We start from the raw sequence: 15,193 nt of genomic DNA, 5'->3' as shown, positions 1-15,193 counted from the left end.
CGAGCCTGGGTACGCGCCCGGGCTCAACCCCTCTTTTCGTTGTATATTTTCCACATAATAGTTGATTTTTTAGACAATATTAGAGGCAAAATTAGTAATTTTTAGACAAAATTAGTAAAAACAGAATGTAAATTTTTTGGACAAAATTAAGGGAATTTTTTTAAGACAAAATTAAGGGTAAAATTAGTAAAAACAGGTTGTAAAATTAATAAAAATAAGGTATAAATATTTTGCGAGGGCTCTCTAAAATTTCTGGCTCCGCCACTGTATACATCACACATCAAAATTTTTCTATCACAAGATCCTTTGACAGAAGACCAAAATTACAAATTTAAAACACAAAATAATCAAAATCTAAAAAATTTGATTAAAAAAAACACATTTAAAAATAAAAACAAAAATTAAGAAATTAGAAAAAAAAAAAACAAAACTAAAGCTACAATTAAACATAAACTATTTGAATTTCATCTATTTTCTTTTGATTCACCAACAATAAAACTCATAAATTTTACTACCAATAAATAATTAAAGTTACAAAAAAAGAAAGGAGAAAGAAAATCTGTCTTGTTGCTTAAAAAAGAAAGATACATATATGTTTAACATGAAACTCTGAACAACAGTACTTTATAATCGAGTTGGTAGATACATCGATATTCATTTTCTTCTAGGTCGCGAGTTCGAAACTGCGTTATCCATTTTTCGTCAAAATTTTCTCATATTTTTTTCTTCGTGTTCATCTGCAACGCCATGGACAAGAATCCAAAGAAAACTCTCCGAAAGGTAACTAACTAACTCAAAACCCCCAAATTTCATTTCTCTGAAAAGCGATTTTCAACTAAAAATCGATTCCGTGTTCTTTCTTCGCAGATCAAGTACGCTCCAAAAATTCCAAAGACGAAATCCAGACCTCAACCAACCAAAATGTAACTCAACAAACACTTCGATTTTCGTAAAATCACTTCAAATCGATTTCTGATTTCTGATTCTTGAAATTGTTTTGATACAGCGAAGAAGAGCATGTTGAAGAAGATGAACAAAAAAGTGGTGAGATTCAAGCTACTATTCGTCGTTTGAAGGTGAGTTTCTGGTTATTATTACTATTTTTGTTATTGTTGTTTAATTAGTATGATTAGTTGTCGCTAATTTTGATTAGTTTAAGTTAATGATATCTGAAGTTGTGTTTCGCTTGTCGGAGAGAAAAATCAGAAGAAATGGATTGCAGTGAAATGAGCTGAAATTAATAACAGTAACTCTTTTTTAAAAGTATTGAATAAAAATTTGGAGATCTTTTTGTAAGAAAATTCAAATTAAAATAAAAAGATTTCCTTAGAAAAAAGTCTATAAAATAAATTTGTATTTAAAAAAAATAAAATAAAACTTTGTAAGAAAACTACTTTCTCCGTCCCAAAATATAATAGAAAAAAAATCTCTAAACGCTTTATTTCATTAAACTCACAAGATAAATGATTATGTTTATACTTTTTTTTAATAAATGTATTTTTTGTTTTTTCTCTCTTATATTTTAGAATGGAGGGAGTAATTTACCATTCATTCTTATAGCTTCCCAAAATCGCAGTATAAGTGGCTTAGTACGCAGCGGTATACCACCGCTTTATCTAATACACGGGTAGTTAAGTTAAATAAGTCTAAACGGCTCATATAAGGTTTAATTCATTGAGAAAATTGAATCGAAATAAATTATAGTAGAAGTTTATTCGAACTGAATCCAACCGAATCAAACTATAATAGAAGTTTATTCGAAATGAATCAAGCCGTTTTAATTTATTTATAACTAAACCGAACCAAAATTAATGGTTGGTATACCGTTATGAAATTTTTGAACCGTACCAATTGTTTGAAGATAATTTTTTTCAAATCGAACAATTTGTTAAATAACTGAACAGTTAAACTATTTTTTTGATTTTTTTAAAAAGAAATTTAAAAGTTGTTTTTAGTATTACTCATATTTTATTTCGGTTTGATTTATTTCTCATATAATTCGTTCTAGAATCGTTTGTATGATATTGTTAGGTTTACTAACTAAACATAACCAAAAATAACAATTCAATTATTTTAACTTAAATTTGGTTTGAACTTCACACTTATTTATTTATATGTTTCTATTAATTTAAAAAAATCTTTAATATTTATAAATCAACATTTAAAAATTTTACAATTCTAAACATCTACATTTTGTTTCTTAATTTTCAAGTTAACATTTTCCATAAATAAAAAGTAATTTTGTTTGCAAAAACCAATATTATTAGATTAGAAATCATCACATGAATTTAAACTCGGTTGGTGTGTATAAGTTTCTACTTAAATATCCAACAAAATCAAAGTAAATTTATTAGAAGAAGCTAATAAATACTACCAAAGACATGAGAGTGGTTTTGAAAGAAGCATTTTTTCACAAAGTAAAAAAAATAGGAGTACATGTTTGAGTGAATATTGAAAAATGAGTTATGTGTAAGCCACTATGATTAGTCTAGTACTAGTAGAGTAGGGATTTGGGTAGTATGAGCTCCATCCATATCTTGATATTCAATTCTATTTTTTTTTTTTAGAGATAATATAAAATGAGTTAAGTGAATATTTTCTAAACTCAAAATCGTATTATTCTATTCTAATTTTATAACGTATCAGACATAACACATGTGACATGTTCTCCTCCAATTCTAACCTGTCGACCAAAAGCTATCATAGTATTATGATATATTCAAACTACTAAGGTCTATAAAAACAAAATCTCTTATAAGTGTATACAAAAATTATATGAAGTATGGAGTCTAACACAGAAATAGACACTCATAGACACTCTGATATAATGAAAAATATAGGACATTGACACCATTACATAATATTTGAGGCAAAGGAAAAAAACATTTTTGTATGAAGCAGTCTCAATTGTCCGACACATGATGTATAAGTGTCATATAAGTGTTGGACACTCATTAAAAGAATATTAAATTAAAGAAAGAAACTATTTTTTTGAAGGGCACTTGTCTGACTTTTCCGACATGTGTCATACAAGTGTCTGACGCGTATCAGACACTGCAACACGCCTTCTCCTAAAGATGTCAGTGTTTCATAGAAGAATTATACTAAAATATATGAAAAGGTAGCAACTATTTAGTTTACAATAAAGATATATGCTAATGATGCCTTTGTTAGAAAATGTGTTTCAATCGAAAGAACCGAGGCTGGAATCGTGAACGGAATCACTTTCCTTAAAGTATTTCAAGCACTCCCGAAATGTCTTAGAGTTTTTATGCAGGAATACCCAGCACCCGGCCGAAGGCCGGCCGTCGCCCGCCGGAGCCGCCTCATTAACGCCGCGAATAGCCCGATCGCTCCGATGCGACGTGCCTAAGTGCCGTCTACAAGCCGCCACTAGCGCCTCCACGCCCACGCCCACGCCCACGCCCACGCCCAATTCTTTTATAAGGACTTTGAAAATGAGTGAATCTTTCAATGTGGGACTTTATTGCATGCATTTATTAGCATTTACTCATTTTCACCATTTGTCATTTTAGAACACACTTGTAATCATTATACCATTAATAATTACAACAATCCCCCACTTGTTCTAATAATGAAAATTCCAATTCCAGAATATAGAAGATAAAAGTGTTAATACAGTTAGGTATCTTTCGATTTGAACTTAACCTTAGTAAAGACAACGCAAAGTCTAATCGGAACGTTAGGTAGCTATGCTTTGAACCATTATCCCATGTGATCAGACCGGCATTGCTATACACACACTTTTAAGGTTTTCTTCGCCTACATATCTCGCCTAGCACTATTTATGGCCATGTGCTTTTCCTGTTTTTCATGAATTTTTCATGAGAGAAACTCCAACTCTCACTTTGAGACGGCACCATCTCGAAATTCACATAGGTGAAGTTTTATCTCTATATCCTCGATATAGTACTTCATTAAGAGTTTCCTTAAAACTCAACCCTCAATTATGTAATAGTCAACATTATCACGAAATGTTGCACCAACTTCCAAATCAACGACTTGTTGTTACCCATTGAATCTTAGGTTAAGATGTATTAACTTCAGATTGGGTTGCTATCATTGTCGGAACCCTTATTCAAGGAGCTTTAATCCCATACCTTTCGAGGTAGACTTTACTAAATCTCTGGCCAGTGGTTTAGTAAAAGGATCAGCCAAATTGTAGCTTGTTTGTATATATGTCAGTGAAATGATCCCATCCTTTATCATTTTTTTCACGAGAGAATGTCTAAGACCTATGTGTCTAGACTTTCCATTGTATACTTCACTGAAAGCTCTAGCCAGGGTGGCTTGACTATCACAATGTATCAACACCTTTGAAACATTTTCTTTAGCTAATGGAACCTCTAATAAGAGATCCCTCAACCATTCTGCTTCTTGCCCAGCAGATGCAAGAGCCACAAACTCTGATTCCATGGTTGAGAGAGTAATGCATGTTTGTTTCTTGCTCTTCCAAGAAATCGCACCTCCAGCTAATGTGAATATCCACCCAGTTGTAGATTTATAATCTCCAACACTTGATATCCAACTTGCGTCGGTATATCCTTCTAGTATGGCAGGAAACTTACCATAATGAAGGCCAAGGTTTTTAGTTTTTGACAAATATCCAAAAATCCTTGTTATTGCCTTCCAATGTTCATCATTTGGATTGCTAGTAAATCTACTCATTTTACTAACAGCAAATGCTATGTCTGGTCTAGTACATTGCATTAAGTACATTAGACATCCAATTGCACTTGCATATTCCAATTGTGCCATGGATCTACCATTGTTCTTTTGAAGTTTGACACTAGGATCGAACGGAGTGTGTACTTCCCTGAAGTTAAGGTGTTTGAACTTTTCCAACATTTTTTCAATGTAATGTGTTTGATTAAGTTCATAACCCCCACTATTTCGTCTTACTTTGATCCCTAATATAGTGTCAACTAATCCAAGATCTTTCATCTTGAATGTGGAAGTTAGAAAACCTTTTGTTTCTAAGATTCCATTCATCTCATTGCTAATAATCAACATGTCATCAACATATAGACATAGAAAGATAATAGCATTTCCACACACCTTTGTGTACAAGCATTTGTCACAAGAATTTGGAATGAACCCATTTGAAAGTATGGCAGTGTCAAATTTTTGGTGCCATTGTTTAGGTGCCTGTTTTAAACCATATAAAGATTTGACAAGTTTACATACCTTTTGTTCATTTCCATGAAGTGTGTAGCCTTCTGGTTGCTCCATATAAATTTCCTCGTCGAGATCACCATTTAGGAATGCTGTTTTAACGTCCATTTGATGTACAATAAGGTTGTTCAAGGAGGCTAGTGCAAACAGAATTCTAATCGTCGTAGTTTTTGCTACTGGTGCATATGTATCAAAATAATCAATACCTTCCTTTTGTCTAAATCCTTTTGCAACTAATCTGGCCTTGTAGGTGTTTAATGTACCATCGCTGTGATACTTCTTCCTAAACACCCATTTGCATCCACTGGGTCTTGATCCCTTCGGAAGATCGACTAGTTCCCAAGTGTGATTTGACATAATTGAATCCATTTCATCTTGGATAGCATCCTTCCAAAAAGAAGCGTCTCTAGAAGTCATTGCTTCTTTATATGTTTTAGGATCATCTTCAATTTGAAGAATAATAGGAATTTTATGAACATCATTCTTATTATTTCCTTCAATTAGATAAACGGAAATAAGTTGAGAATCGATTTCATCTGGTCCTAGACCTTTATTCCTACGTGCCCTTTTGCTTCTTCTTGGTTCGGGTTGTGTTTCAACAATCCGCGTCGAATCATTGTTACCAGATTCTTTGATCGTGGGATTCTCTGGTTCCTTATTCTTTGTGATAAGATTTTCGAAGAATTCCACATCTCTAGATTCGACAATTACATTAGACTCTAAATTTAGTAGTCTATATGCTTTGCTATTTTGTGCATATCCTATGAAAGCACATCTGATCCCTCGAGGACCTAGTTTTGTTCTTTTGGGGTCCATATTTTTATAATATGCCACGCACCCCCACACTCTAAAGTAATCAATATTTGGTGACCTTCCTTTCCATTTTTCATATGGAGAAATTCCAGTTGTTTTTAATGGAATTCTATTCATTATGTGACATGCGGATAATAATGCTTCGCCCCACAAATTAAATGGCAACTCTGAGTGCATCAACATAGCATTAATCATTTCTTGATATGTTCTATTTTTTCTTTCGGCCATGCCATTTTGTTGTGGTGTGCGAGGCGCAGAACATTCATGTATAATGCCATATTCTTCACAATATGCATCAAATTCTGCCGAGAAGTATTCACCGCCTCTATCACTTCTAAGTACTTTTATGGTAGTACTTAATTGATTTTCGACTTCCGCTTTATATGTTTTAAAAGCATTAAAGGCATCGTCTTTATGCTTTAAGAGGTATACATGTGTGAATCTAGAACAATCATCAATGAATGTTATAAAATAACGATTTCCCCCACGGGTTAACATTCCATTGAATTCACACAAGTCAGAGTGCACAAGATCAAGAACATTTGTTTTTCTTTCAACACTTTTGAAAGGTTTCTTAATCATTTTAGACTTAACACATATTTCGCATTTTCCGAAATCATGAATGTTACATGATATCAATCCAGATTTAATTAGTCTATTCATAGTACTAATACCAATATGTGCTAATCTAGAGTGCCATAATGAAATAGATTCAAGCATATAAGCAGAATTAGAAATTTCATTAATAATATTATCAGTAGTACATAGTTTGATCATTCCCTCAGCGGAATATCCTTTTCCTACAAATATACCATTACGGGTCAATATTAACTTGCCCGATTCATACACAGATTTAATGCCAGGTTTTCCCAACAAGTCCCCACTAACGAGGTTCCTATTCATATCGGGAACATGAAGAACATTGATAAGAGTGACTTTCTTTCCAGAGGTGAAGTTGAGTTCGACAGATCCTGTTCCAACGACTCTTGATCGGACCTCATTGCCCATTTGCACCTCCTGTCCATCATTGACTTCGGTATAGGTTTTGAATGCCGCTTTATCATAAGACACATGTACAGTTGCACATGTATCATACCACCATCCTTGGACTTTTCCTTTGATAGCCATAATTTCGCTTACAGTAGCGATTATGTCGTCATTTGTATGAACAGCATTAACCTCATTTTTGGGCCTGTTGTGCCTGCAATCTCGAGCATAATGTCCGGGTTTGCCACATGCATAGCATCCATTTTTAGTACCCCTTTGTCCGCCAGAGTTTTTGAACCTGTTATGATCTTTCTTGGAATTTCCTCCAAGTCAGGATCCAAGACATATTGAATTTTCAGAGTAGTCAGGAGAAAAGTCATTTTGTCTGCCCAACGGGTATAGTTTGTTCCATCAAAGCGATCTAGTTTCACAAGCGCCTCTACGCCCACGGACCCGGAGCCGGTGTCTGGCGACACCGGCGAGTGGTTGTAGGATTGGGACAAGTGGCAATAATGCTTGGGACCACCACATTTGTCAATGTGGCACTTTATCCTCTTTTGTCCTTTTGTTGAGTTAATGTCATTAATTCTTTTATAAGGACTTTGAAAATGAGTGAATCTTTCAATGTGGGACTTTATTGCATGCATTTATTAGCATTTACTCATTTTCACCATTTGTCATTTTAGAACACACTTGTGATCATTATACCATTAATAATTACAACAGCCTTTTCTTTCTTTTACAGTTTACTCTCCATTATTGCTAAACTGACATAATTTTGTTTTTTTATCTGTATATTATTGCAGGAAAATACTGCAGGACGCCAATCTAAATTTGGAAAACAAAGTAATTTCTCCTTATATTTGCAAAACGTTATTTATCATCTGTTTTCACCACTTTATACGTCAAAAGACATTGTATAAAATTAATAATCACTCTATTTCATGATAGTTATGGTGTTGGGAGGCAAAGATTCTCATCTGTTTTCACCACTTTATATGTCAAAACACATTGCATAACATTAATAATCACTCTATTTCGAATACCGGAAAACTGTTTACTTTCAAATGCATATTTGAATTTGATATATCATGTTTTTTCTTCACAAAGAAGTTTCATTTTTCTTTACCATCACATTCCAAAATACATTTTTCTCTAAACTTTCTACAACACTATTCTATTCATCTTGTTTGTCACTTAGTTTTGGTGATTAAAACTTGCAGCCAGTGTACAAGATGCATTTCCTGGAGGTTCATCACTTTCCCCGAGAATACTTCGCAGTGGTAGTAAAAGAAGTGGCTTAGAATCTAAATTTTTTGCTAATGAGAAAAATGGTTCATCATATTCTTCAACTGCAATCAAGGATTTCTATACTTCTGCGATAGATGCTGCTGATGATTCCACCGATGAAGAAGACTACAAGGAACTATGGGTGAGAAATTTTCTCGTCACTCTTATATTTTCTTCACATTCATATCTTTCTCATATATCTGAACCTTTATATGAACTGCAGAATCGTCCTGACTCGATCTATCCTGTTACTCTTCCTCTGAGGAAACCCAATTCTGGAAATCCAGGTTTGATGAACAAAACTAATAAAGCCTTTAAGGATATTATTCTTAGCAATAATCAGTTCCACAAGATATTTGGTTTCGGCGGTAACAATTATGTGTTGATTTATAAACTGGCAGCCATTCTTGATGAGGAGGAATTTGGGGAGGCTGCTACAAATATGGAATATGACGATAAACCTCTTAACTCTGCTGAAGAACTCGGACTGTTGGTAAGTAATCAGAATGACCTATTATTATGCAGCTGTAACTGTGATATAATGCATAGATTTTTTAAGCAGGACAACAGTGAGCAACCCAAGATGATTGTCTTTCAACTTCCAACTGTACTGCCTGGTATCAATCAACCGGTGAGCAGGAAGGGGAAGGAGAAAATGGACGCGTCGAAAACAGCAAAGCCGAAAAAGGGGAGTAACTTGTCACAACTTCCGAGTGGATTTATGGGCAAAATGCAGGTGTATAAGAGTGGAGCAGTCAAATTAAAAATCGGAGAAACCCAGTACGATGTAAGTACTATGTTGCAAGTACAAAATTAATTTACTTTCTCCATCTGGGATTCAATCTAATTGTAAAATATACAACAGTGAGTTTGAAGATCCCAAAAAAACTATCTCATATTATGGTTATTATTATTATACCATTTTCAACTTTGATTAATGCATTTGATAACAGTTTTAGTTTTTGTTTGTTATACAGGTGTCTGCAGGTACAAAAACTATATTTTATCAAGATGTTGTTGCAATTAACAAGGCAAAGAAAGACTACTCAGCACTCGGGGCGGTTACAGTTAACACAAAGGCGGTTGTAACTCCTGATCTTGATTCCGTTGATTTGTTAAGAGACTAAAGCTAAGTACTACATGATTAAGTGCCGTTGTAAGAGATAGCACATATTCTCATGGCTTATGTGAATAGGAGAAATATTTTGTGAATACATCTGGTGATTGGAAGTATAAGCTAGGCAGTAAAATTAGTATGACATTGGTGAAATATCAAGTGTATAATTTAATTAGTGTTATCGCAGTGCAGAAATACTTAACTTTCTGAATGTTGAACTAAAATCATTGATGAGTAAAAAAAAACTAAAATCATTGAAAAATTATAATATTTAATTTGCTTAAATGCTTCTGGTCCTTGATTTGTAAATATGAAAATGATTAGTCTACAAGAGAACCTCTCAAAATCTGAGAAATGATTACGCCAAACTAAGTTGTTTTGTTTATTTATTGCATTGATTTTCAGGAATGAAAACCAAATTAAACTTGATTGATAGTTTAGGGTTAGAGAGCTACTCCATATGATAATTTACTCATAAAATATATGTCAAAAGGACCAATAACATAGAGTCACATTTAGAAAGTTTTGCATGTGAAAAATAACCCAAGAGTCTAAAAGAATTGTCTTGTAATGTAATCAAATTACATTGTGTCCTATCTTAGGACACGACGCACCACCACAATCAACAAGACCATGATTGAAAGCATGAAAGCAGCACGCAGCTTCTCAATTAAGGGCTGAGAATCTTCTGTATGGGCGATTGTCTTGTTCAGTGATCGTTGAAAAATGTTGATCACAATCTTGGTAATTTTCTGGATTACTTCCATGAATTTAGTTCTGGCAGTACTTAGCAGCGAAATCAAAACATTTGTTGACTTATCGGGGTCATCATTAGCAATCTCATCTAGACTCCGAAGTTTGTGCTCTTGATCTGTAAATTTCATGTCCAAATCAGTCTAGTTTTAATCCCTATGTCCCCACAAGCAAGTAGCTCATAAATATATAATATCAGCAATACAAAACTGCAAATGAAATTGAATCAAAATTCTAAACATCGACCTGCAGATATTGTCTCCCTAAGCTCTTGAACAACTTCATTGTTCAGAACAGCTTCCCAAACAGCCGCATCGGTTGATAATGATTTTACTAATCTCTGCAGCAACAAGACCTTCAGTTATTAAATATCTATAACAATAGAATTCAGAAAACACAGTATATTTTTGTTGGCAGATTAAAACTTTCGGAAGATATAATCACTAGGGCATAGACTGCACCTGGACGGATGGATCGGTTTGCAATAAGAGAATTGCATGATAAACTCTATCAGATCCATTATCTTGAAGCATTTTCGGATTACACGGAAACAAAAATGGTTCTATCCAGTCTGTATCTAAATCGCCTTCAGAAATTCGGCCAACATGGCTTAGCTCCTTTTCTGGTTCGTTGAAATACATGTCCCTATGGAGCTCGACACGAGAAGCAAGCCCTAACACCCTGCACGTAAACTGAGAGATGTATCACTGATCTCAAATGCAACAACCAAAATCAGCAAACACATACTCTGACAGTTCATGACAAAATATTAGAAGATTGAACTGTTTACAGTCTTAACATCAAAAAATCAAATTCAAAACGCAACTTGCAAAACTGCAGTGACTAAATTTTAGATGAAGACTGAACTCTCCACATTTCGACTTCAACAATTGAATACAAAACATAAACTCAAACAGTTCACTTCAGTGAGAAAATTTACTATGCAGATCTGAGCCTTCATGTTTGGAATTCAGAAAAATAAATTCAAAAAACAAACTCCAACATTACATTGAGAAAACTTTAGATACCAAAAATTGATTCCGGCCCTAAACTCATTCTAGCTTTTGTGGTGACAAATCAATTTCCAAACGCAAACACAAACTGTACAATGAGAAAATTTCATCTCAAAATTAGACTCCTTAAAACCCAAACTCAAACAATGAACCGTCTGATCTTCATCCAAACCATTTAGTTCGCTAAATTCAATGACTAGATCAATTTGTTAGCTCAAACAAACAATATGAAACAAACATAACACATATGGAATGATAATGCATTCACTAGACAGACTTATCTACAGTCCTAAGTTTTGTGAGACTGTTTGAGAGACTTGATCAAAACACCTTACAAAAATTTTCAAAATTTACTTCTATAAATTCTTCAACATAGCTAATGAAAACAACTTATAACACATATAAAAACAATTTAAATTTATTTTACCTTTTGTTATAAAAATAGTTTATGCAAACTTATTCATAAACACTTATCTTGATAAGTACTTGATGCTATAAGCTGCAAATAAGCTGTTTATCCAAACAAGCTCAAAGTTCTAAATTACAATCTACAACCGCAACCGCAACCGAGCCCTAATACAAAAGTTTTAAAGTCTCCACAACAATATCACAATTCATAGCAGAAATTACATATGAAAGCTCTATTAATATCAATGTTTACAGCGCAATTTCAACCATAATTTAGAACATGATGATTCCCAGTATCACTTTAAACAATAAAAATCACATGCAAGATAACAATTCCAAGTCTAAATAACACAAACAGAAGGTTGAAATGGAAATCAAGGAAGAATGATCTGCTTTAATACCGTTGGAGAGAAATAAGAGCATCATGAACCTCAGTCTGAGAAGGAGGAGAATCAATGAAACTACCGCTAAATCGACGTGCAGCAGCACCGTGATGAGAAGAAGAAGAAGAAATGGAAAAAGAGCTTGATGATTTAGTTTTGCAGGCTCGCGTAGAAGATGAAAAGCCGCGAAACTTCATTGTAATGGTGAAGTGTAAATGTGAAGGAAACAAGGATATTTATATTATTTTGAATATACGTTGACGTTGGTTTAAAATGAAGTCCATCCTTGAAAAATGATATCTTCTTTAAGATGATATTCATGTTCTTCGATGCTGTCAAAATCTACCATGCGTTCACAGATAACTTCCAACTCCTTTTTGGAAATAGAACATGCAATAACCGGAGTAATTTGCTGATCTTCTTCTTGCAGATGGAAAGGGACAGATGAACCAACATTGTGAGATGATGAAGCGGCCATTGAAATAGAACAAAAGTTTGAAGAACAAGATCTGGGTTTGCGCTTAGGGTTTGAGAAGAGACTGAAAAGGTTACAAAAATGCATGCAAGAAGAAAGAGAGAATGGGAGCGAAAAAGATAAACGTTATGATTTGAAATGTATTTATAGAGACGGATTTGAAAATGAATGCAATAAAGTTATGAGAATGAACAGTTATAGAATCAAATGAAATCAATTGCATTAAATGATGAGTGACGTTAGATGAGAGATCATGGTAAATGAAATGATTTAACACAGTTACCTAGGGCGGCGTCCCATCAGATTAACTCACGCTTTTACCAACCGTACATACACGTGTTCACCATCAGAATACTCTTGATGACAGCTGTGTTGCACTGAATAGAGCTTTTCAGCTTCTGATTCTGATCACTGCTTCTGATTGTTATTCTTTAGAAATGATCTAGTTCTGATAGGATCATCTTTCTTTCCAAGGATCACATCTTCTGAGTGAGCTGAAGTGAGTCTAGAGGATCTTCTGACTGTTGGCTCTTCAGAATATCTGAGATTCTCTAAAGATGCAGCAACTTGATCTTCTGATTCTTTGCTTCTGAGACTTTCAGCTTCTGGAGCTTTGCTTCTTGGTTCTACAACTTCTAATATGTCAATATCTATATCTGCAAAATTCTCAAACTGCTTTGGCTTTTCAAGACCAAGCTTATCATCAAACCTGATATTGATTGATTCTTCTACAACCAATGTTTCAGTATTGTATACTCTGTAGCCTTTAGAGCGTTCAGAATATCCAAGAAGAAAACATTTTTGAGCCTTAGAATCAAACTTACCAAGATGATCTTTAGTATTCAGAATAAAACACACACATCCAAAAGGATGAAAATATAAAATGTTGGGCTTTCTGTTCTTCCACAATTCATAAGGAGTCTTATTTAGAATAGGTCTTATAGAGATTCTATTCTGAATATAACATGCAGTGTTTATTGCTTCTGCCCAGAAGTGCTTAGCCATTTTGGTCTCATTGATCATGGTTCTGGCCATTTCTTGCAGAATCCTATTCTTTCGCTCTACAACTCCATTTTGCTGTGGAGTTCTAGGGAAAGAGAAATCATGGGCAATACCATTTTCTTTGAAGAACTCCTCAAAGAATCTGTTCTCAAATTCGCCACCATGATCACTTCTGACCTTTATGATTTTGCACTCCTTCTCAGATTGGATCTGAGTGCAGAATTCAAAGAACACTGAATGAGACTCATCCTTGTGTTTTAAGAACTTTACCCATGTCCAGCAGCTATAATCATCTACGATGACTAATCCATATTTCTTCCCTCTGACAGATGCTGTTTTGACTGGTCCAAACAGATCAATGTGAAGAAGTTCTAACGGCCTTGAGGAAGAGACAACATTCTTAGATTTGAATGCAGGTTTGGAGAACTTGCCCTTCTGACATGCTTCACAAAGAGCATATGATTTATATTTCAGATTTGGGAGACCTCTGACCAGATTTAGTTTGTTAATCTGAGAAATCTTTCTCAAACTAGCATGTCCTAATCTTCTGTGCCAGACCAATTGCTCTTCAGAAACAGACATAAGGCAAGTCACCTTCTGCTTCTCAAGACCAGAAAGATCAATCTTATAAATGTTGTTCTTTCTCTTGCCTTTAAATAGGATTGAACCATCCTTCTGACTTACAGCCTTGCAAGACTTTTGATTGAAGATTATGTCATAACCATTGTCACTTAATTGACTTATGGACAATAAGTTATGCGCTAATCCTTCTACAAGAAGTACATTAGTTATGGAAGGAGAGTTACCAATACTTATGGTTCCAGAGCCAATAATCTTGCCCTTCTGATCTCCTCCAAACTTGACTTCTCCACCAGACTTAAGCACCAGGTCTTGGAACATAGACCTTCTTCCCGTCATGTGTCGCGAGCACCCAGAGTCCAGGTACCATGACATTTTGTGCTTTGCCTTCTTTGGTGCTAAGGATATCTGCAACAGAAATTATCTTCTCCTTAGGTACCCACAATTTCTTGGGTCCTTTCTTGTTAGTTTCCTCAAGTTCTGGTTGAACTTGGGTTTAGCATGATAAGTAGCAGGAGGAACAGCATGATATTCTTTGGGTTTGTCAGCATGATATCTTTTAGGTTGTGTCACATGCTTCTTGGTGTGTGTTGTGTTAAAACTCTGTGCATGTGATGTGAGCTTGATATCATGTGAATGGCCATATTTGAGCTGATCATACAATGGCTTGTATGTGATTTTCAAATCATCAACAGGTTCAAATTTATGAGAGGTATCACCCTCATAGCCAAAACCAAACCTTTTGTTTCCAGAAACACCATATATCATAGAAGCAAGATGACTTCTGCCAATACTTCTAGATAGGAACTTTCTGAAGCTCGAGTCATATTCTTTCAGAATATGATTGAGACTAGGAATGGATTTTTCTGATTCAGAAGGAGATCCACTATCTTTGGATAATTTTAAAACTTTTTCCTTCAATTCAGAATTTTCCACTTCCAGCTTCTTAGTTTCAAATTCAAATTGCTTTTTCAGCTTTTTGTATTTGATACTAAGATGAGCCTTGAGTTCCAAAAGTTCAGTTAAATTGGAAACTAACTCTTCTCTAGATAGTTCAGAAAATACCTCTTTAGAATCTGATTCTGATGTAGATTCTGATCCATCATCCACTGTACCCATCAGTGCAAAGTTGGCTTGCCCTCCTTCAGAGTCTGATTCTGATTCTGATTCAGAATCG

The 15,193-nt window shown here is 34.5% G+C and overlaps 2 protein-coding genes across 2 annotated transcripts; one reads left to right on the top strand and one right to left on the bottom strand.

Annotated features, from left to right (window-relative positions):
- Positions 1–632: 632 nt before the first annotated feature.
- Positions 633–9,665, top strand: LOC131616840 (uncharacterized). The gene is made up of 9 exons (XM_058888296.1): positions 633–780; positions 868–923; positions 1,007–1,076; positions 7,803–7,842; positions 8,220–8,428; positions 8,510–8,573; positions 8,688–8,779; positions 8,849–9,073; positions 9,264–9,665. The coding sequence occupies exons 1-9, from the start codon at positions 748–750 to the stop codon at positions 9,411–9,413; spliced, it is 939 nt and encodes a 312-aa protein (XP_058744279.1). The 5' UTR covers positions 633–747; the 3' UTR covers positions 9,414–9,665.
- A 197-nt stretch (positions 9,666–9,862) lies between these two features.
- On the bottom strand, positions 9,863–12,180 carry LOC131616841 (uncharacterized). Its single transcript, XM_058888297.1, has 4 exons — positions 11,979–12,180; positions 10,618–10,837; positions 10,403–10,496; positions 9,863–10,274 (listed from the first exon to the last, which is right to left on the bottom strand). Exons 1-4 carry the CDS (start codon positions 12,155–12,157, stop codon positions 9,997–9,999), a joined length of 771 nt encoding a protein of 256 aa, XP_058744280.1. The 5' UTR covers positions 12,158–12,180; the 3' UTR covers positions 9,863–9,996.
- Positions 12,181–15,193: the final 3,013 nt, after the last annotated feature.

The sequence above is a fragment of the Vicia villosa genome, linkage group LG7 (assembly GCF_029867415.1).
Source record: "Vicia villosa cultivar HV-30 ecotype Madison, WI linkage group LG7, Vvil1.0, whole genome shotgun sequence".
Lineage (NCBI taxonomy): Eukaryota > Viridiplantae > Streptophyta > Magnoliopsida > Fabales > Fabaceae > Vicia > Vicia villosa.
Note: the sequence above shows the minus strand (reverse complement) of the source record. Positions and strands in the feature narration are given on the sequence as shown.

Coding starts and splice junctions, on each gene's coding strand:
- LOC131616840 (XM_058888296.1), top strand. CDS start 748: ATGGACAAGAATCCAAAGAAAACTCTCCGAAAG. Junction 1,077..7,802: donor CTACTATTCGTCGTTTGAAG/GTGAGTTTCTGG, acceptor ATATTATTGCAG/GAAAATACTGCAGGACGCCA. Junction 8,574..8,687: donor ACCCAATTCTGGAAATCCAG/GTTTGATGAACA, acceptor ATAAACTGGCAG/CCATTCTTGATGAGGAGGAA.
- LOC131616841 (XM_058888297.1), bottom strand. CDS start 12,157: ATGAAGTTTCGCGGCTTTTCATCTTCTACGCGAGCCTGCAAAACTAAA. Junction 10,838..11,978: donor GCTCTTATTTCTCTCCAACG/GTATTAAAGCAG, acceptor GTTTACGTGCAG/GGTGTTAGGGCTTGCTTCTC. Junction 10,275..10,402: donor TAGGGAGACAATATCTGCAG/GTCGATGTTTAG, acceptor TGAAATTTACAG/ATCAAGAGCACAAACTTCGG.